Below are 22,416 nucleotides of genomic sequence, written 5' to 3' on the forward strand. Positions count from 1 at the left end.
AGTTACACTGAAATATTTTATGTAGTCACAGACGCGAAGCAGAAACGCGCAGTAGGATTTTACGATGTGGTAGGATGAACCGATAGATATGGCTATAATTTTGCGCTACGGTAGGAAAAACTGACAAGGTAGGACAGATCGACAGAACACCGGCCAAATAGTAGTAGGCTAACGTTACGTTTTGACTGGATGGCGCGAGCGCGAGACGCCGATTTAGAGTCGTGCACTCTCAACGCAATAGAGTGCGGCGCGGGACTAGATTTGATGGCCGAGTGCGAGGGCGGGCTCGAGCAGTAATGCACTCACTCTGTGTGCGGATACGGGAGAATAAAACGATTCGCGGGACTCCCGCAAACTAGAAATATCTATGAATAAAACATAAAAACTAATACATTTTTATTCATGTTGCAGAAAAGCAACAAGAACAACTAAAACAAAATAGAAACGATTTACAGGGCAGAGTTTCTTTTTATAACATGTTTGCAGCGTTGAGGGATGTAGCCAATCACAGACATATGTGTTGATTTCTTGAACGCAATGGCCAATCAGAAGCATTTAAAATAGACTCCCCTCACCGCTCAAAACAGACTTTTTGTTCAGTGCTGAATTCTGTATGCTGGCAAATCCTCAAATTATAACAAACAAAGTGTATATATTATGAAATATGCATTGTGCAGTCAGCTTCATTGATAATAACAGATGTGTGAGATTGCGATGAACTGATGTCAGCTTTTTAGGAATTATTAAGGGAGCGCACTTTGCGCGCATTCAGTCATGCCAAACCATGCACTCAGTAGCCTGCTTGCTTTTATGTTATAACAGTGGTTTGTGTGTTAATGCTTTAATAACAAATAATTTATCAGGAGCATTTATGCTTATGTGTATTGTGGCGACACGTAGGCGAAAGTATTTGGAGGTAGCCTACAAAAAAAAGAGTGTATTTGCGGGCGGGAGCGGGACAAAAATGTTGCGGGCGGGAGAAAGTAACATAGAAAGTAGTTGAGAACGTCAGTTAAAACGACCCACGTATTAAAAAAATGGACGGGTTTAAATCGGGCTCGGGCTCATAATTACAGTTTATGTGTCGGGCCGGGCCGGGCTCGGACACAATGCGCACGGGCTCGGGTCGGGCTTGATATTTTGGGCCCGATCTAAGCTCTACAATGGATGACTTCAGACAGAAGCACATGGATACCACAGCTAAGAACAAACTTACTGCTGATCCACTTTTCCATGTTGATAAGAGCATTAAAATTAGAAAAAATAATGAGACAAATAGAAATCAAGGGACATTTAGAATAGATAAAAATGTGCGATTAATCGCGAGTTAACTATGGCATTAATGCGATTAATCGCGATTAAATATTTTAATCGTTTGACAGCACTAGTTTTTTTTAAAACTTTAGATAGAGAAGCTGCACGCAGTCGGCTGGAGGCCTTTGCTCCTGGTGGAATATCCACACAAGAAGGCCAAAATGATCTTGCCTAAAGATAAAGTGTTGGGCAAAAGTGCACAGACCTGTGTGCAAAACATTTATGAAATTTTTTAAATGATGGTTGAAGGTAAGACTATATTTATATACTATAAACTTTATATATGTATTTTTTAATATATATTATTATTTAGGGGTAGATGGTGTTAAGCAATGATTGGAAATAGTAAGGGCAACTGTGCTTCTCTGATTATATGAGGCATGTGGATTTTGTATTATTTTGCCTTGGCTTTCACATTTTGACCTAATTGCGTATAGTAAATTTTTTGTGTTTGTATTCTTCTAGTGAATACAGAACAGGCAACAGACAGTAGCCATGAGCCTGAGGAGGCTACTGTCACTCTAAATTTTGAGATAACCCCATTAAGAGAACAAGGTGCTTTTGGCCCAGATTTGGTGCCTTCACTTTATTGTGTTCTCTGAGATTTTTGTGAAAATATGCTTTAGCAGCAGATGTCTTTTCACTACACCTATTTAAACTTTTATAAGACACAATGTCACCATCTCTCCACTCATCCTCAGATTCAGTAGCCACAATATCCGTGGACCAGGGGGCTGGGACTGTGGCTGATTTTAACAAACCTCCTAGTGGAAAAGGTCTTAAGCTCTTCAGGTTTATTTATGTTCTTTCACAAAATTCACAAAGAATTTCATTTTAGCACAAAATAATTCCTAAATGATGTTAAAATTTCCTCATTAGGGCTTAGCCCAATTTTTTTTCTCCTAAAATGTTGAGATACTTTCATCCCTAAGATTCTTTGTGAATACAGACCCTAATTGTACTGTATATTATGTAATCTGTGTATACACTTCAGAGAGACAACATCTTCTTTGCACTCATTCTCATCCTCAGATTTGACAAGCGGCATGAGTTTGGACCAGGGGGCTGGGACTGAGGATGGTCCAGAATGGTTGCTTAGCCCTCCTCCTACAGTACAAGGTTTTACAGTGTCCTGAGTACTTCCAACCATAGCCCTGTTATTTGAGCTCACTGTATGCTGTCAGTGGGAACAAGAACGAGAGAATTTGGTACAACATAGACCAAACAGAGAACAGGAACTTTATGCTGAATGGTACCATGAGAAATTAAACTAAAAGTGAGCTCATGGTCTCAGATGGTTTGCAATGTAGTCTATGCTGTACCAAATTCTCTTGTTCTTCTTCCTACCAACAGCACTTGGGAAGCTCAAACAACAGGGCTATGGTTGGATGTACTCTGTAGTATTGCTTTAAGCTCTTTTTTTTTTTCAGGTCTCTGTTATGACCTAATTTTATATTATGATAGACAATGCTATCTCTTCACTCATTTTAGATTCAGTAGCCGCAGTATCTGTGGACCAGGGGGCTGGGACTGTGGCTGTGGCTGATCAACCTGTTACTGGACAAGGTCTTAAACTTCTCAGCTTTATTTCTGTTCTTTATCTTTAAAACAGTGCTATGGTTGGATGTACTCTGTAGTATTGCTTTAAGCTGTTTTTTTTTTCAGGTCTCTGTTATGACCTAATTTTATATTATGATAGACAATGCTATCTCTTCACTCATTTTAGATTCAGTAGCCGCAGTATCTGTGGACCAGGGGGCTGGGACTGTGGCTGTGGCTGATCAACCTGCTACTGGACAAGGTCTTAAACTTCTCAGCTTTATTTCTGTTCTTTATCTTTAAAACAGTGCTATGGTTGGATGTACTCTGTAGTATTGCTTTAAGCTCTTTTTTCAGATCTCTGTTATGACCTAATTTTATATTATGATAGACAATGCTATCTCTTCACTCATTTTAGATTCAGTAGCCGCAGTATCTGTGGACCAGGGGGCTGGGACTGTGGCTGTGGCTGATCAACCTGCTACTGGACAAGGTCTTAAACTTCTCAGCTTTATTTCTGTTCTTTATCTTTAAAACAGTGCTATGGTTGGATGTACTCTGTAGTATTGCTTTAAGCTCTTTTTTCAGATCTCTGTTATGACCTAATTTTATATTATGATAGACAATGCTATCTCTTCACTCATTTTAGATTCAGTAGCCGCAGTATCTGTGGACCAGGGGGCTGGGACTGTGGCTGTGGCTGATCAACCTGCTACTGGACAAGGTCTTAAACTTCTCAGCTTTATTTCTGTTCTTTATCTTTAAAACAGTGCTATGGTTGGATGTACTCTGTAGTATTGCTTTAAGCTCTTTTTTTTTCAGGTCTCTGTTTTGACCTAATTGTATATTATGATAGACAATGCTATCTCTTCACTCATTTTAGATTCAGTAGCCACAGTATCTGTGGACCAGGGGGCTGGGACTGTGGCTGTGGCTGATCAACCTGCTACTGGACAAGGTCTTAAACATTTCAACTTTTCTGTTCTTTATCTTTAAAAGAATATGCTTAAGCTTCAAATATCTGTACTGTACTGAACCAAGTCTATTTGTTTATTTTGTAGTTAGAATGGTTGCTTAGCCCTCCTCCTACAGTACAAGGTTTTACAGTGTCCTGAGTACTTCCAACCACAGCCCTGTTATTTGAGCTCACTGTATGCTGTCAGTGGGAACAAGAACGAGAGAATTTGGTACAACATAGACCAAACAGAGAACAGGAACTTTATGCTGAATGGTACCATGAGAAATTAAACTAAAAGTGAGCTCATGGTCTCAGATGGTTTGCAATGTAGTCTATGCTGTACCAAATTCTCTTGTTCTTCTTCCTACACAGCAAAAACGTCAGTGTTATTTCAACTCCCATAGTGTTAAATTTAACACTTTCACAGAGTTTATATAATTCTCACCCGTCCAGAGTTAAATTAACACTTTGGATAGTGATAATATTTTAACTCCATAATAGTGTTAAAAATGTAACACTCAGAGTGTTATTTCTTAACACATTTATGAGTAATTTTTACACTACACTTGTGTTACTCCTTGGTGTTAATTCCTAACATTCAGTCACACTTTAATAGTATTTTTAACTCTTAATCGTGTTACTCCCTTACTCTTAAAAGTGTTAATTTAAATAATTCTGTGTTATTATAATAACACTAGTGTATTCAAGATAGTTGTTACATACAATGTTCTGAAAATGCCTTTTCACCATAGGAAAAAATAAACGTACAAAGAATTCAACTTTTTTTTTAATAAAGGCAAAATATCCAAGCACCATACAATTGAACTCTATGCACATTTACATAGAAAATGATGGTACAATGTAAAGGCTATCATCTTTACCATAAGCACTTTGTAAGTCAAAAGGCTTATAAATTTGAAGAGAGTCTGCTTTCATCACATCCATTTCATCACTTTCGAACACATTGTAGGCATGAAAGTGCTCATTAAAATGGTCAACCATAAGCTTGTTCACTATGAAGTAGATCACACTGTTGACAAAGCATTTTTTTAATTCTGCAAAAAACAGGCATTTCCTGTTCTGTGCTACTGCAAATGACTAACCCGGCTCTGTACTCTACCCCACTGATCTTTACCCAGTTAGTAGAGAAAATGTCTTTTGCTTCAGCGGGCAGAGATTGGGCAAACATTTCACCATTTTCCTCATTGTCCACATTAAATGTTTTCAAAGGTCCGTACTCAACATCGTTCAAAGGAGATGTTTCCCAATTAGATGCTATGGACATTTGATGTTTTTTGGCAAGTGATACTGTGATGTTCTTGAAGTTTTTAAGTGTGCTCTTGAAAACCCTGTGTTTTGCCTCGAATCTCATACTCCACATATCTATTAATGGTTCAATTTTTCGAATACAAGACTGGTAATGTAACATAAAATGATGTTTAGGAATCAGATTCCTACTTGGATACAAGTGTTCTCAAGTTTCTCAGCAGCTTTTAGAAGTCGGCACAGCTCATTTGTCGGAGTCAGTTGTTTGGCCTCTTTGATGACTTGAATGAGGTGTCCCACTTCTCAAGCATATTGGAGGCCATTTCAGCACCAAACAGCAGCAGGAATTCTTGATTCACCTGTTGATTATACACACACAAGCATATATATGAGGCTAGAGCTCAGTGCATTGGTGCGCTTAGTGATTTTTTATTTATTTTATATCTGTGTGTGGTATATTAAACCAGTTTAAATCAAAATAAATATTTTGGAAAAAAAGAATACAGTAAATAAGCCAGGAAGATAAATGATTGTGTGTTTTCAAGGCTAACATCCCACAAAACACTGGTTATTGAATACTTAAGTTTAAATAAAAGAAATATACAACTCACCAGTCCTTTGACATCCAAAAAGCATGGATATGTTTTGAAGACATCTGTTCTTCTTTGTGGGTCATGCACTAGGTCCTGATGATGTTGAAATGTCATCTTCATCTTCTGAAATACACTTGCTTCATCGGGAGAGTGAACAAGAAATGAAATGGCCTCCCTGCAGGCATCTCCATCTAGTTGCTCAGGCAGTGTGGTTGCTGATCTTCGGCGCTTTGGTCCTTGTGGTTGATACACTGAGGCTTCCTTGACTGGCCGTTTTCCTGCAGTCCTGGAAATGGTTTTGAGGCACCATGCTAAATATCCCATCATAGAAATGCTCCCGTTACATTTAAATGAATAAACACAAATAAATCACAAAATGATCTTACAGAAAGTGCAGATGCAGCATTGTGAAACAAAAGAACAATTACTTATTTAATAGATTTTCTTTTTTCAAATTACTTTGCAATATCCTTATAACCCAAGTAATTTCAAATCAGAGCACTACTATCGATATTGTTGTTGAATTATCAAATCTTTTCACTTTTATAAGCAACTGTAATTACTTTATAATGAAAACTACAACACCAAAGCCCTTTTCTGTAAATTGGGTGCTGTGTTTTCTTAAGGTTTTAAACTTACATAGCCATTTGGAGAAAAAGGATCCTTCAGTGAGGGAAAGAGAGTAATAATTCCCAGGGCATACTTCTGCTGACAGGAAGGAAACCTGCTATAGAGTGAAGAAAGTCAATCTTTAATAATTCCTCTTTATATAGTACAATAAACATTAGTTATATTATTACAAGATTACATCCTTTTTTTTAATTCCTTTGTAATAAAAACCTTTTTAAATCTTACCCATGTCTCTCAGTCATATCACTCGCCAATAGGTTGACAAGCGGTCTCCGAGTGCAATGCATTAGTGAATTTTCTGACTTGTACTCTTCAAGGATATCCTCTCCTCCAGGCTTCTTAAGCAAGGCCTTTTCTACCATCTACTCGCATAACAGGAAAATGAAATTTAAGTTTTAGTGTTCAATTCTTTCTATTAAATAAAATCAGAAAAAACATAGCACAACATGTCTGTATGGTAAAAATCTAGGAAGGGGCAAAGTAATAACATTTTCTTTGATAAAGAGTTTCGAACCAAATGCTTCAATTATTGATAATCTTAATTTAGCATGACACCTTAATTTGATTTACCATCAATTTTAAGAAGTTTTCAGCTTTCAATTACCTCCTTTGCCGCCTCTGACACGGAAGCCTTTGTTGCAGAACTGCTCATGTGTTCTTTGCTGGATACATTTCTGCTTGTTGTGCTTTCCAAATCATATTCCTTTCTCCCGGGTGTCTGTTACTACAGCACTAGAGTAGAGAGCACTATGAATTGTTCTTCATGCGCACTGTAAGTTAACTGAAATTTAAAACTGTTAAAAGAAAAGGCTCAATAAACTGTTGCATAGATATAATACATTAAGCATAGATAGATATAATCTCTTCGCTTTGTGCTTTGAACTTTTCAATGCGAAGCGCTGCACGCTGTGACTTCACGTTGCTTCAAGTGCATCATTCTGCGCACGGGATGCGCATAATCGCTTTGCCGCTCTTATTGGCGCCTTTCATGTTATAATGCTTAGGGGAGGTTTAAACACCTGGGATAAGGGGGTGTGGCCAATGGGAATATCACTCATGGGCCATGCCCCCTCCCCCTGGCGAAATGGGCCTGCCACCACGGCTGGAAAAAATCCTAGAGGAAACACTGCAGTTTCATCAAAAATGTCAAGTTGAGCCTCATCGGGAAGCCCAAACTTGTTTTTGACTATAAAACGAGAGAGTGTAACAAGATAAAGTCACCTGGAGCAAGTTTTAAATCATCCTACTTAACTATTTTCTTGACTTGCAAATGTTAAAGAATCTGCAGCAAAAGTATACTGCCATGTACTAACTAATGTTGATGATTACACTATGAACTGTCATTAAAAGTAAAGCCCTGCAATTAAAATAAAATGACAACATTTTAATAAAATGTTAAATACAGCCAAAAGTATTTAAATAGGTCAGCCACAGATAATCAGGTACTGTGATTTGTTGCAAAAGTGGCTACATATTTTGTTTGGCCTTTAAAGGATGGCTATTTACCTTCCCTGGTGAGTTCTGAATAGGTGAAGCCTGAGTGCAATTTGATGTACTTCTTGACACAACGGTATTTCACCTTCAGCAACATGGTAACATCCTGAAACTGCACCTAGTGGAGAAAAAGTGAGAAGTGGTTTAATCTTAAAGGGTTAGTTCACCCAAAAATGAAAATTAAGTCATTAATTACTCACCCCCATGCTGTACCAACCCCGTAAGACCTTCGTTCATCTTCGGAACACAAATGAAGATATTTTTGATTAAATCTGAGAGGTGGATCACTGCTATATAGGCTGCCAGAGGGAATGAAACTTGACGGCCCAGAAAGTCATTAAAGAACATGTTCAAATATTCCATGTGCCTACAGTGGCTCAACTATAAGTTTATCAAGCGACGAGAATACTTTTTTTCCGAAAAAAAAACCATAAATAACAACTTTATTCGACTATTCCTTTTCATCCTTGTGGGCCTGAGACGAGAGTTCAAGAGATTTCCACGACGCATGCGCGAGAACTGAGAAGAGGACGTTCTTTCTCTAATACTTCTTGTTCAGTTCTCGCGCATGCGTCGTGGAAATCTCTTGAACTCTCGTCTCAGGCCCACAAGGATGAAAAGGAATAGTCGAATAAAGTCGTTATTTATGGGGTTTTTTTTCAGAAAAAAAGTATTCTCGTCGCTTGATAAACTTATAGTTGAGCCACTGTAGGCACATGGAATATTTAAACGTTCTTTAATGACTTTCTGGGCCGTCAAGTTTCATTCCCTCTGGCAGCCTATGTAGCAGTGATCCACCTCTCAGATTTAATCAAAAATATCTTCATTTGTGTTCCGAAGATGAACGAAGGTCTTACGGGGTTGGTACAGCATGGGGGTGAGTAATTAATGACTTAATTTTCATTTTTGGGTGAACTAACCCTTTAACTGCAAGGATATACCGATATGTTAGCTTATGTTTAAGTGGCAAACAAGCAGTGAAAAGTGCTAATAAGCAGTGAAACGTATTAAAAATATATTCTGGTTTGAAACATGATGCCCTGGCAACTTTTTTGAACTTCATTCAGAAACCAAGCATTATTAAAAGTTGTTTGCTTGTCATTTTGCGAACAGACCTGATTTTCTTTTTCATATGGATCATGAGGTTGCGGCTTCGGCATACGTTTTACCCATTTAAGAAAGTAAATCACGGCAGAATTAGTTTATTTTGGGTTCATACCACTTGCATGCATCCACCATAGCCCAAAACTCTATTTAGAGAACAAACATTTTAGTTGTTTGCTTGTTGTCTTGCGGATGGACCTGATATAGGCTACCGTAGTATGAATTCAAACGTTTTACAAATCTTCATCACGATGTTTGTATTTCGGCTTAGTTTTATCAGTTTATTGCAATTAAAAAAAAACAGTTAAATCTGAACCTCAAATAACGTTGGCGCCGACGAAAAATTTGAATTATCCCTGCACGCAGACATGCGACGACGCCACATAAAATGATTTTGATTAAACGTTACTTATAAGCACACTGACCATACAGTGGTTTTCTTAAATGTAACGTTACAAACACTGTTAAGCACATGTTGTTAACGTTATATTAAAACGCGCTGGCGTAATTTTACAGTTTTTCAGTTGCTGAACTAGCCTAATTTGACTGTCGATTTGCAAACGTTAAGACTAACATTCTATAAAATGATAAATGTGGTTCTCACCCTTCTCACCGAATATTCCTAACAGAAATGTCCTCTCACACATGTTCTCTCTCAACCATCAACTAACGTTAATTTAAATAAAAAATAAATAAAAAAAAACGACAACGACCGCCACCACACGTTGCAAATCGACTGCATCACACTCCACTAAACGTTAAAACATGGTTTAAATACCGACTAACGTTAACAGCCTTTATAAATTGATAAATGGGGTTCTTACCTTTTAAGCCGAATATCCCAATCGGTAAGTGAAGAGACGAGTGATTCTCCCGCTCGTCAATGACCGCGAAAAAACCGGATGTGGAAAGTAACTCAAAATTAGTGTATACTCCTGACTCCTTGAAATGACGTCCCCCACAGAGCTTTTTCAGCACTGCAAGTGTTAAAATAACTCACAAATCAACACCCATTCACTCGGAATAATTTACACTGGGAATTTAACTCAAATTAACACTGCAGATTTTGCTGTGTACCAACAGCACTTGGGAAGCTCAAACAACAGGGCTATGGTTGGATGTACTCTGTAGTATTGCTTTAAGCTCTTTTTTTTTTCAGGTCTCTGTTATGACCTAATTTTATATTATGATAGACAATGCTATCTCTTCACTCATTTTAGATTCAGTAGCCGCAGTATCTGTGGACCAGGGGGCTGGGACTGTGGCTGTGACTGATCAACCTGCTACTGGACAAGGTCTTAAACTTCTCAGCTTTATTTCTGTTCTTTATCTTTAAAACAGTGCTATGGTTGGATGTACTCTGTAGTATTGCTTTAAGCTCTTTTTTTTTCAGGTCTCTGTTATGACCTAATTTTATATTATGATAGACAATGCTATCTCTTCACTCATTTTAGATTCAGTAGCCGCAGTATCTGTGGACCAGGGGGCTGGGACTGTGGCTGTGGCTGATCAACCTGCTACTGGACAAGGTCTTAAACTTCTCAGCTTTATTTCTGTTCTTTATCTTTAAAACAGAGCTATGGTTGGATGTACTCTGTAGTATTGCTTTAAGCTCTTTTTTCAGGTCTCTGTTATGACCTAATTTTATATTATGATAGACAATGCTATCTCTTCACTCATTTTAGATTCAGTAGCCGCAGTATCTGTGGACCAGGGGGCTGGGACTGTGGCTGTGGCTGATCAACCTGCTACTGGACAAGGTCTTAAACTTCTCAGCTTTATTTCTGTTCTTTATCTTTAAAACAGTGCTATGGTTGGATGTGCTCTGTAGTATTGCTTTAATCTCTTTTTTTCAGGTCTCTGTTTTTACCTAATTGTATATTATGATAGACAATGCTATCTCTTCTCTCATTTTAGATTCAGTAGCCACAGTATCTGTGGACCAGGGGGCTGGGACTGTGGCTGTGGCTGATCAACCTGCTACTGGACAAGGTCTTAAACATTTCAACTTTTCTGTTCTTTATCTTTAAAAGAATATGCTTAAGCTTCAAATATCTGTACTCTACTGAACCAAGTCTATTTGTTTATATAGGGAAAAGACGAAATCAGAGGAAGAGAGGTCTGAAATCTGACATCTGATATTCTGTCATCTTTTACATTATCAGCACAAAAGTATCAATTGAATTGTTGTGCAGGTCTTCCTGATATTATTGGTTTAATTAATTTCCAAATGAATTGTATGCATAGTGTTCATACTGTAGATACGCAAGTTTTCAAGTATTAAGTATTTTCTAAGGCTACATTTGCATTTGGATTATCATCTATCATTCACTACTCTATGTTCTTATGTTGTACAGTGAGAACAAAAGATTGCCCCCACAACAATCGGGATGTGCTCCCATACCGTGGGATAATACGGACAAGGCAGAGAAAGGTAGGATTGGAGAGGTAGTTAGATTGTGTTATCTGATATGATGTCTTCCCTACAGAAAATACATCTTGGCTAGCCTAAGCATGTTTTGAAACTGGTTTGATCAGCCATTTTTTTTTACCAGTTCATGTTTTTGCATGAGATTTGATGGTTAAGTTGGTTTGACCATCTTATGATGTCCATTCTTAGCCTGATACACCAAACGCTTTCACATTATTTCACTTTGTGTAAAGCACCTGGGACCTCATTTATAACCGTTGTGTACGTACAAAACAGGCCCTGAAAGAGGCGTACGCCACTTCCGACGCATAAATTGTGATTTATAAAAACAAATTTGATGGGAAAATGTGCGCACCTGCACACAAACTCTGACCCATGCATACGAACGTTTTGGAGACGGAGCAGTTTGGCGACACCGATGGTGAGATGGAGTTATATTTTTTTTGTTAATTTTAGAGAGAAAATCTAAAGAAAATTATACATATACAGAAAGATAATACAAATATAATTTCACTCACAAAGCCTGTCACTTGAAGCAAATATCCACACCTTAAATGAGCGCCAGCGAACGCTTTGGGCCGTTTAGTTAAACTGAAGCATATCTAATGGCGGATGAAGTAAAACCGTAAATCTTCATTATGATTATGGCTACTAAATGGTTTTTATTAATGTAATGTGACGGCACATCCGTATTTCATATTTTCCTAATGTCTTGTACCGTTAAACATGTTATCACGTGGATGAATCATACAGTGCATGTTCACAATAATATTTTAAATAAAATGATTTAAACTATGTTTTACTTCTGATACAAACTGTCACGTAGAGGCTGAGGCGGTCGGATCCATTCGCAGATATTTATTAAAGGAAATGACAAACTGAGAACACGCAGACAAAAACTAAGAAGATGTCAAGGGCAATCCAGAATCGTAGTCAAACACGCAATGGTCAGAGGCAGGCAGCAAAGGTTCACAAAACTATATGAGAGTCCAAGTTCAAACACAAAAGATCAAGTCCAAGCACGGAGAAACAAGAGGTACAAACTAAGACCGAGTTTGGGTAAAACAATACTTCACAAATGGGCACAGAACAGAACAGTCAAGATTAAGGGTTGCTGAGGGTGCACAGGTGAAACTGATGAAACCATAATCAAACATAATGAGTCCATGGTGGAACATAACACAGGAAGAGAGTGCCCTCCAGTGGCTCATGCGGGCACTCCAGCCGCTGATTGTCACACAAACATTTTGATTAAATATGCCATTCTCATTAATGGATTTAAACACATAAACTACGTGAAATTTACTGAGGAGTTCAAACATTTTTTATATTCAATAAATATAAATATTTGTCGTGGATGTAATGCTTTTGAAAATTTTGCCTCCGGCATGCTATCTTTTAATGTTTTAACTACAGAGAGAATTGCTTACCATGATACTAGCAGATTGTGCAAATATAGCCTAATGCACAACATGGTCTATCTGTTTCCATTAAAAATATAAATCAATTAAAATACTATTTGGCCAGTGGAAAAGATTGAAAAAAACTTTCTCTGAAATTTATTTTACACTATTTGATTTATTTATTCAAAAACAAGGCAAGGATAGGCTACTAAATGGTTTTTATTAATGTAATGTGACGGCACATCCGTATTTCATATTTTCCTAATGTCTTGTACCGTTAAACATGTTATCACGTGGATGAATAATCATATGCAAATGATATGCAGATGAGGATATGCATAGTAAAACTAGGCGTTGTAAGCTCATTTATGGTTATTTCGGGGAGGAGACGCATGTGCGCACAATCTTCTGGTGGCTGGGATTGATAAAGTGAATTCTGCGCAGATTCTGGCGTACGAACGGTTTTATAAGTCTGGCTTTCGGGCGCACGTACACTTTTAGTAAGGATCCTACGCACAGTTTTATAAATGAGGCCCCAGAAACCTATCCATTGGGATATTTGCTTCCTGGTGGGCAGATACTTTCTGCTTCAACCAATTGCTACTTGGTCCAATGTTACATGCTGGAACGCACCATTTTCTCTTCCAGCCCACTCTAGCTTAGACCATCCAGCAACCAGCATAATTTTTCTGCAAGGTTTAAACTACAACTAACATCATATAAAACTGTGAAAAGATATTTGATTTAAAAAAAATCTTGGCAAAAAAACACCCTTAAGGCTCTTGCAGTGCCAATTTAGAAGTTGTCCTGCATCACGGGGTGTGAGTAACTGAGTGCTAGTGCTCCTTCTTGGGCACACTACTCAAGGCTCAGGTACCCCAGTGGCATGCCACTGAACCATGACATGTTCAAGTTACTTAGCATCATAAATTAAACTAAAGTGTACCATAATAGGTGAGACCCGCATCATCTGCTTAGATGTCAGCAAAGCTAACCACTGTATCTGTTATGATCCGAATCCAGCAGTTTTTTTATTAAATAAACTAGAACAAAGACAAAGACTAAGAATAAACTTGAACTATGACAAAGGCTAAGACTCCAGAACAGACCCGACAACATGCAACAGAACAACATCAAGAACTCACAAAGACTGAGCTAGACACAGGGCTTAAATACAAAGGCAAACAAGCTAAACAAGATAATGAGGGGAGTGGCTAATCAGAGACACCTAGGTGTCTCTGATTAGCCACTCAGATTAGCCACGCCCCTCAAGATAATGAGGGGGAGTGGCTAATCAGAGACAGTGTTTACAAGTTTGACAGTTTACAAGTTTAGCTTGTAAACAAGATAATGTTTACAAGCTAAATCAGAGACACCTATGCTGCGTCCCAATGTGCATACTATCCATCCTAAATAGTATGTGACATTAGTAATTTTAAATACTATTTAGGGCATAGTATGCACATTGGGACTCAGCTCTAGTCTTCCTAGGTGTCTCTGATTAGCCACTCCCCTCATTATCTTGTTTAGCTTGTTTGCCTTTATAATAATAGACATAACGGGAACTGCTAAACATGAAAAAAGACAGGGGAACACAGACAGGAAACATGACAGAACCCACACCGTGATAGTATCTCCTGTAGTCACAGTGGAGTGTGTCCTATTGCTAAATTTCGAATGCATGTCCATAGTGAAATTTAGTACCAATTGTATCACCAGGGAATTCTTTGTTGTCACGTCTATAAAATTTGCCCTTGATCCATATCTCTAAACATTTATTTTTAAATGCCTGGAAATATTATTTAAAGGTCCTTATACAGTATTTGATGCGGAGAAAGGGTGGGAACCCTCTTCCCCGTTAACTACATGATGTTTGCTATCCTGACAGGCTATTGCTTGCAAGTAATCAGAATATGGACCAGATTGTTGTTCTGCGAAATATTCTCGTACCTATTATCTTTACCGGTAATCGTGCAAGACTGGAAAAACTGGTTAAAGAACGACCACTGCTCAGTAAGACAAAGGACCTTGCTGGAAATGAACATTTGACCTCCCCTCATACAGTCTCACCTAATCTACATTTCATTCTCTCTCAAGAATACATATGGTTTAATGTGAATGATTATCATTGAGTATTTAAGTTTGGAGAAAACTGGCACACAAAGGAAGATAGGCAAAGGTTTTTTTAGATCAATTATTGAAAAGCACACTTAATTGAGTGAGAAATTGTTTGTGTAGGCAGGGAAACAATTTTTTATTGGTGCATTCTCTAAAACAATCATGCATTAGAGGCCCCCTCGAAAACTAGATGTCACATCTCAAGGGGTTTTCCTCTTACAATAATTACTGAAATTATTTGAAAACTGATCAACTAATGTCATTCCAAATCATTCAATTTAAGTTTGCATTGTAATTCTGTAAGCAATATTTCATGTAACACGTTTCCATGTCTTTTTTTGCCTTCCACAGGGGAAGACCGAACTCCTGTATGACTGGATGCCCTGCGATCTATGGTATGGTACCCTTGCTTGGACAGTTCACCCTTAGGCTGCATTCACACTGCAGGGGCCTAATGCTCAATTCCGATTTTTTTGAAAAAAAAATATTTTTTTGCAAGGCCGTTTACATTTCCAATTAAATGCGACCTTTTGTGATCTCCTGTGTGAACGTGAAATGACCCAGAAGTGACCCGCATGCGCAGAAGTGTACTCAACGGTCAACAACGTCACTTGTTGTTTGCGGAAGTTCCGATAAGAGCCCTCGAGTTTGGCCTGAATAGAGTTTGCCAGAAGGTTGGTGGTTTAATCGCCGGTTCCACCTGACCAAGTCTCGAGGTGTCCATGAGCAAGATACCTAACCCCAGCTGCTCCCGGCGAGCTGGATGGTGCCTTGTATGGCTGACACCGCCGTCAGTGTATGAATGAGAGAGTGAATGGGTGAATGTGAGGCTAAATGTAAAGCACTTTGGTGGCCATTGGGTCTGTGAAAGCGCTATATAAATGCAGTCTATTTACCATTAATTAAATCAGAAACCTCGCTTCCCTTCCATTGACTGGTCTCACATCGTCCACCATAGTTGTTGTTTATCTTCTCATTCCCGCCTAATTAAACGCAGAATTATGACGTTTGTCGCGTATCAATGACGTGCGGGTCGGATACATGTGACCTGGCCGTTCAGACTGAAGTCGCATTTCAAAAGATCGGATACGTATCGGATTTGGACCACATACTCAAGTGGCCTGGGACGTATTTGAAAAGATCGGATCTGTGTCGTTCAGACTGTCATGAAAAGATCAGATACAAGTGGGGCAAAAAAATCGGAATTGGGTCGTTTCAGCCTGCAGTGTGAACGTAGCCTTAGTATACCACATTTTTTACATTCCAATGCACAACACAAACCTTCCAGCAACTTCAAAGACAACACGTTGCATGGCAAGCAACTAAACCAGTTGGTTAGAACTACTGTGTTTGACAGATGACATTGAGCCAAAAAACAAAAAAAGGAAAATAAACATGTCTCAAGTGTATTTTGACTAGGGCTGCAACAACTAATCGATAAAATCGATTATAATCGATTATGAAAATCGTTGTCAACGAATGTCATTATCGATTAGTTGGTCTGCTTACGTCACGGGGAGCGTTTACTGGTACGCACACACACGCAAGGTCTCTCTCCCTCAGGCGCTCTGCCGACCGCGCGCGCTACACGGTTTGGAGCATAGATATCATATAGAGACTAGATGCCCTATTGGCCGCTGGGGCGCAAGAAATGCGGCCGCCATATTAAGCAGGTCATACTCCTATTTGCGTTGCATAGCAGCAGTAGATTTCAGAGCACTGTGCAGTATATTCCTGCTCAAATCGGCGGACCATCACTCGGGGATTACTTACACAAGTAAGATTTAACATTTAACATTACCGAACTATTAGTTGTATTTTGTGAACAAAATATTCAATGTGTCCTGTATCGTAGCTACGTGTATGAACTTTGCAGCAAAAAAACCCGCGTGAAAATCAGTTCGGTATTCAGTGAGATATGATTAATTAAATGCGCTGCCAGCTCATTGCACCCATAGACATCATATAGATAGACGCCCTATCGACCGCTACTGCCCATTGGCGCAGGCGAGCCGTGGGGCCGCCATCTTAAACCGGTCACCCGCTCCGCTCAGTGTAATCTGTTTGGCAGGTGCAATGAGCTGGCAGCGCATTTAATTAATCATATCTCACTGAATACCGAACTGATTTTCACGCGGGTTTTTTTGCTGCAAAGGTCATACACGTAGCTACGATACAGGACACATTGAATATTTTGTTCACAAAATACAACTAATAGTTCGGTAATGTTAAATGTTAAATCTTACTTGTGTAAGTAATCCCCGAGTGATGGTCCGCCGATTTGAGCAGGAATATACTGCACAGTGCTCTGAAATCTACTGCTGCTATGCAACGCAAATAGGAGTATGACCTGCTTAATATGGCGGCCGCATTTCTTGCGCCCCAGCGGCCAATAGGGCATCTAGTCTCTATATGATATCTATGATTGCACCTGCCAAACAGATTACACTGAGCGGAGCGGGTGACCGGTTTAAGATGGCGGCCCCACGGCTCGCCTGCGCCAATAGGCAGTAGCGGTCGATAGGGCGTCTATCTATATGATGTCTATGGTTTGGAGCAGTCTCTTCTGTCTCGCATGCGCGCTCTTGCTTGCGCGCTCTAGATTTCATTTCGGGAGTTCGAACTAATTCGCGGGCATCAGGGAGCCGCAATCAATATGCGGGAGACTCCCGGGACTTCCGGGATCTTGGGATGTCTGTATTTTGTCTCGAGCATCAGGTTGCGCAATCAGTTCGCTCGCAACGTAAGTGATGGATTAAAATAGCGCTACCGCAGAAATAGGTTAAATTAAAACGGTCTTTACAAAGCGAAGCACTAAATATAAAGGCAGTTAATAACAGCAGCAGTAAAATATTGTTTTTTAGACACTGTACTCAGTGGTTTTCAGCGAATGCTTGTGCACTAATGCATAATTTCTCCTGTCCTTTACTCAAGCCTGTTAGCTTGCTGGGTAACGTTACCTCCATTCCGTTCTCTTTTTATAGCATTTGTCTACTAAGTTTTAATTTTTTTTCAAACGCGATCTACTGCGGCTCTACATTCACACAATTGTTTTCAGTCTTTCTATATTTATTTAATCAATTTATCCTTATATTATTCTTTTATATATTATATATTATATATATTATATTCTTTATCCTTATATTCCTTATATATAATTAATTTTAAAATAAAAATTAAATGAATTATATATTTTAGATGTTTTTAGTTTGTTTTTAGTTCAGATATTCACATCTGAACAACATGTCTGTGTAAATTTGTTTTAACAAAAATTGTGTTAAAACATAATATGTTGGATATCATTTTTTTAACAATAATCATGTTTGTCAACTTGCCATCAGCAATTATCATTAAAAACAATGCAAATATTGATATTAGTAAAACTCAATGTGTGGCTTTTGCACTTTTTAAAGTACACTTTTACACATAAATACCCTGATTTACGGTTTTATTTAGTTATAATAAAAAAAAAATCTAATTTAATTTCTATCCGATTAATCGATTAATCGAAAAAATAATCGTCCGATTAATCGATTATCAAAATAATCGTTAGTTGCAGCCCTAATTTTGACATTTAGATTCAAGGGGAACTGCTGAATAAGAACTATTGACTTATAGCCGTAGCTTGTGATCATGATAGTTGTAATGGATATACCTAAAGTTGTGTTTACCACACCCTTGACTATTCATTACCAACCCTACTCTCACTGAGTGCTACATTGGCTTTAAGCGAGGCCAGACAAGATTGCATTATCAAAATTCTGTTTTTAAGTCTTTGCAATCTACTTTATACTACTGTATACTCTATGTACTACTATCTTTATTTTATTAGGTTATGAGTTAACAGTTACCAGTTGTAAAAGGTGTTGTCTAGAAATTTTTCTTTGTTTATTAAAATCTCTAGATGCTATTTTCATTTTTAGGCCTATGGTTAATCTTAACATCACTCCTATTGAATACCTTGTCTTACATCTTAATTACTGTACTCTAATATTGTGTAATAGTGTAGTGTAGACGTTACAGCATTGAATGTTGAGTCATTATTCACTTTTTCACAACCTTTTTCACTAACCACCTATCTCTTGTCTTTTTTAGCGGGAAAACCTGGCCTCCAACCTGGCAGACGGCTTGATATTCACCCCAGTTTTATTTGTCTGTCATAAAACCTACACAATGCAATTTGATCCTTGTCTAGTTTGTTTTTTATGTTATTTGTTCATTTTTGGTTGGTTTGTTTTGTTTTAATAAAGATTTGTATTTACTAAGCTTTTCTATGTCATGTCTAACAGACATCTCTCACACTCATGTAAGTGACCTAGCAGAGATCATTGTGTAGTCATTTTAATAATAGGATGTACATGAAGATTTGAATAAATATACTAAGCTTTTCCTTTAGTAGGCATCATACTAACAGCATTGGGCTTGTTGGTATGAAGGACTGGGGACATTTGTATTAAACATGACAGTTTATTTTATAATCTCTTGTATGTTGACAGTTTGTACAACTTATCAGTTTGTCAGGAGTACTGGAACTCCTTTTCATTTCATTCCTTCCTCTTGCTGTCAAAGACTGGTACACACTATATAAAGTCCCGTTCAAGTCGCGCACCAGTCTTCATTGTGGTACCAATGGTTGCATTGCAGAAGAGTTTGGGCTGTTAAGTAACAAACGTTTACTTTAGTCTCTAAAATGGGAACTTGGGGCCCGGTTCTGTTGCCAGGTAAAAAAGGACACTGCAACCAGGCTGTGGGCAGTTGACAGACAGTAACACTTGGGGCACTATCTTGTACCCAGCGCAATTGACTTTGTACCTCGGTGCATGTATCATTCCTATTTTGCACCCACACACAGCGGACTTTTCCCTCCACAGACGCAAACGTTCCCTGGTGCTATTTTGCAGGTTTAGATAATAATCACGCCACTGACCAGGAAAAACCTAGTCTAAAGTCAGTGGCGCGTTGGGCATGTTATGCTATTTTAAGGGCGCCTGCTTGGCCATAATCAATGCGTGTGCACAACGCGCATGCACTTTGCTTTTCTCATCTGCACACAGATGCAGCAGTTCTCATTTTTAGAAAACCATGTACATTTTTACAAGGGAAGATATTCACATACGAGGGAATCATTGTTGTGTCCATGAAGATGTAAAAAAAAATAGGCATAAATCTAGCTAACACATTTATCCAAATTTTTAAACGCCTGTTTGAATAAGGCTAATTTGGGTGGGTTACTATGGAAGATGGGCCCCATACAATGTCACGTCTTTTTCCGGCCCTGACGAGAACGTTGCTCTCCTTGGTTGTGAAGCGCTCCTGGCGCACATCTGGCAAATCCTCTATTATAATCAATGGAACAAGCGCACCTGCTCTTAAAGGGAATGTGAGATGTCGCTCTGATTGGTTTATTTCATGTTAGGCCCAAACCACACCTATGAGTAATGTAGCTACTTCATTTTAGATTTGCGTTGCGCCCAAGAATCTCGCTGGTAGGCTAAAATAGCAACAGCGCCCAAGATCCGCCCACAAAGTTACTTGCGTTTCGCGTTTGATGTTTCGGATGTTATAATAGGGCCCATTGTCTCTCAAACAGGGTTCAAGTTATGGATGAAATGGGGCTCAGCTCAATAACAGTCAGTCATTGCTGAATTGCGATGACTTTAAACAACAAAGCAAAATGCTCCAGGTCATGTGATGAAATGTCATACAGTAATCTACTAAGACAAAGCAGGCTGTTGTATACAATGAATCTTCATATTAATTTCTAACTATAATACACTACAGTAGTTGCCAGAGGTGAATGCACTCTAGATGTGATTAATATGGATTCTGTCCTCCATTCATTTGTTAAATAGGGATGTTTGCTAATGCCAGCCATAATGGACAGAATCTGCCTTATGGACAATAGTGTATCTTCTACAGGTTCTTATTCATCCTTCCTACAGTGTCCTCACTGTCCTGTCCCATCAGTTTCCTCATCATAGTGGTAGTTATAACTGGCCAGTCTATTGCTGGTGCACAGGTATGTCCTTTTTCCTCTTGATGTTCAGCAGACCATCTTTATAGAAATCACAAACTAGACTTAATCTACACTTTAACATGGGTATTGTAAATGCTGAAAAAATATTGAATTTGTCCTTGCATGATAGTGGTTAAGATGATGTGTATCCAGGGGAGGGCTGGGTCAAAATAATATACAATGAAATAAGACTTAATTAGGGGGAAGGGGGATTACAACAAGAAGACCTTTAAATATCCTTTTTTTATTTAATTTTATTCACTGGAAATTATGCATATATTAATTATTTCTAAATAAACAGAGACTTTTGTGTCAGTCCTCTCTAATTTCCATCCAGTGCGACTGTCTGTCAGACCTTCCATACCAGGTAGTGATGAATAAGATATATGGCATTATAGAAGAGTTTGTTTACACATAACATGTCCAGATCATGTCTGATTAATGTGTTTTTTTGTGCCTGTTCATAAGGTGGGATGTTAATATCCCATTTCAATTCAATTCATTATGTCTGATGTGAGACGCCATAAATGTAAGAGTATCAGGGCTCAACTATAATAACTGGGACTTTGGCCTCCTTCTCAGGATGAAATTTGCTGTTTGTACTCCATTCTACATCCCAATTCACCTCCATGGAGCACTGAGCCTCATACTGTATCTGATGGGACTGATGATGGGGATGTCACCTGCAAACTTTATCTCGGTCGTTTCTCCTCCAGCAGTACGAGCAATAACTGTACTGTACTGTTGTTGGTGGTTTGCACTACTGATCCACTGTCTCGTGACCTGTCCTGCGCCACCCATCAACTGTCTTGTGCCACCTGTCCTGTGCACTGTGCCACTGACTTGCTGTCCCATGCACTGTCCTGCACAACTCATATTGTTTTGTGACACTTGCCTACTCTCACATGGCACTCACTCAATATCCCATCTGATGTGCCTACTGTCCCTAGTCATTTGTCACTGTCCATGGGTTAGGTTTCGGATTAGGTTTAGGTTTTTAACAATTTATAAGTCTCACGGGACAGTGGTGCGGGACCATAGACCAGTGGCACAGGACAATAAGTGAGTGGCGCAGGACAGTGTACAGGACAGTAGGCGAGTAGCACGAGCCACCAGCGACAGTAGAATACAGTTTTTGCTCCTACTACCTCTCTACAGCCTTGTGGTGGCCTATCCGTATTGAGGGCATGTATTACCATATTATTAAAATTGACCAAATTAATTATATGAAAGTATCAAGTGACACAGAGCTATATTGTGTTCATGACTTGCAGGCTGGAGAACAGATTGAGAGGATCTATCATGTTATATGCTAAGCTATGCACGCATAGGTGTTAATTGACTCCAAATGTAGCAGAGTAAACAGCCAGGTTGATGGCATTTTCCACAGCCTGGTAAGCAAACTGATAGGGATCCATGAGTGATGATACAATGGTGTGTAGCCTGAATGCAGACCAATCAAGTCAATACATTTTTTTGTATCCAAATCAAGTAAAATCATAATCAACTTGGAGTTTAAGCATATCATAGCTTTTAAAGACACATTCTAC

General features: G+C 38.7%; 1 protein-coding gene across 6 annotated transcripts; it reads left to right on the forward strand.

The window, feature by feature from the left end:
* The first annotated feature begins 1,401 nt into the window (after positions 1-1,401).
* On the forward strand, positions 1,402-19,115 carry LOC143731966 (uncharacterized). Of its 6 annotated transcripts, XM_077222583.1 has the most exons (17): positions 1,402-1,563; positions 1,780-1,869; positions 2,016-2,090; positions 2,347-2,433; positions 2,806-2,880; positions 3,041-3,115; positions 3,272-3,346; positions 3,503-3,577; positions 3,737-3,811; positions 10,119-10,193; positions 10,353-10,427; positions 10,584-10,658; positions 10,816-10,890; positions 10,991-11,017; positions 11,256-11,332; positions 15,202-15,245; positions 18,946-19,115. In XM_077222583.1, exons 1-17 carry the CDS (start codon positions 1,551-1,553, stop codon positions 18,980-18,982), a joined length of 1,125 nt encoding a protein of 374 aa, XP_077078698.1. In that variant the 5' UTR covers positions 1,402-1,550; the 3' UTR covers positions 18,983-19,115. The 6 variants fall into 6 exon arrangements, with proteins under 6 accessions (XP_077078698.1, XP_077078701.1, XP_077078700.1 ...); XM_077222586.1 differs by lacking the exon at positions 10,816-10,890; XM_077222585.1 differs by lacking the exon at positions 10,584-10,658.
* Positions 19,116-22,416: the final 3,301 nt, after the last annotated feature.

This window comes from Siphateles boraxobius, unplaced genomic scaffold (genome assembly GCF_051911475.1).
Source record: "Siphateles boraxobius isolate OS27281-9 unplaced genomic scaffold, OSU_SipBor_1 89, whole genome shotgun sequence".
NCBI lineage: Eukaryota > Metazoa > Chordata > Actinopteri > Cypriniformes > Leuciscidae > Siphateles > Siphateles boraxobius.

Coding starts and splice junctions, on each gene's coding strand:
- LOC143731966 (XM_077222583.1), top strand. Junction 3,812..10,118: donor TCAACCTGCTACTGGACAAG/GTCTTAAACATT, acceptor CACTCATTTTAG/ATTCAGTAGCCGCAGTATCT. Junction 10,659..10,815: donor TCAACCTGCTACTGGACAAG/GTCTTAAACTTC, acceptor CTCTCATTTTAG/ATTCAGTAGCCACAGTATCT.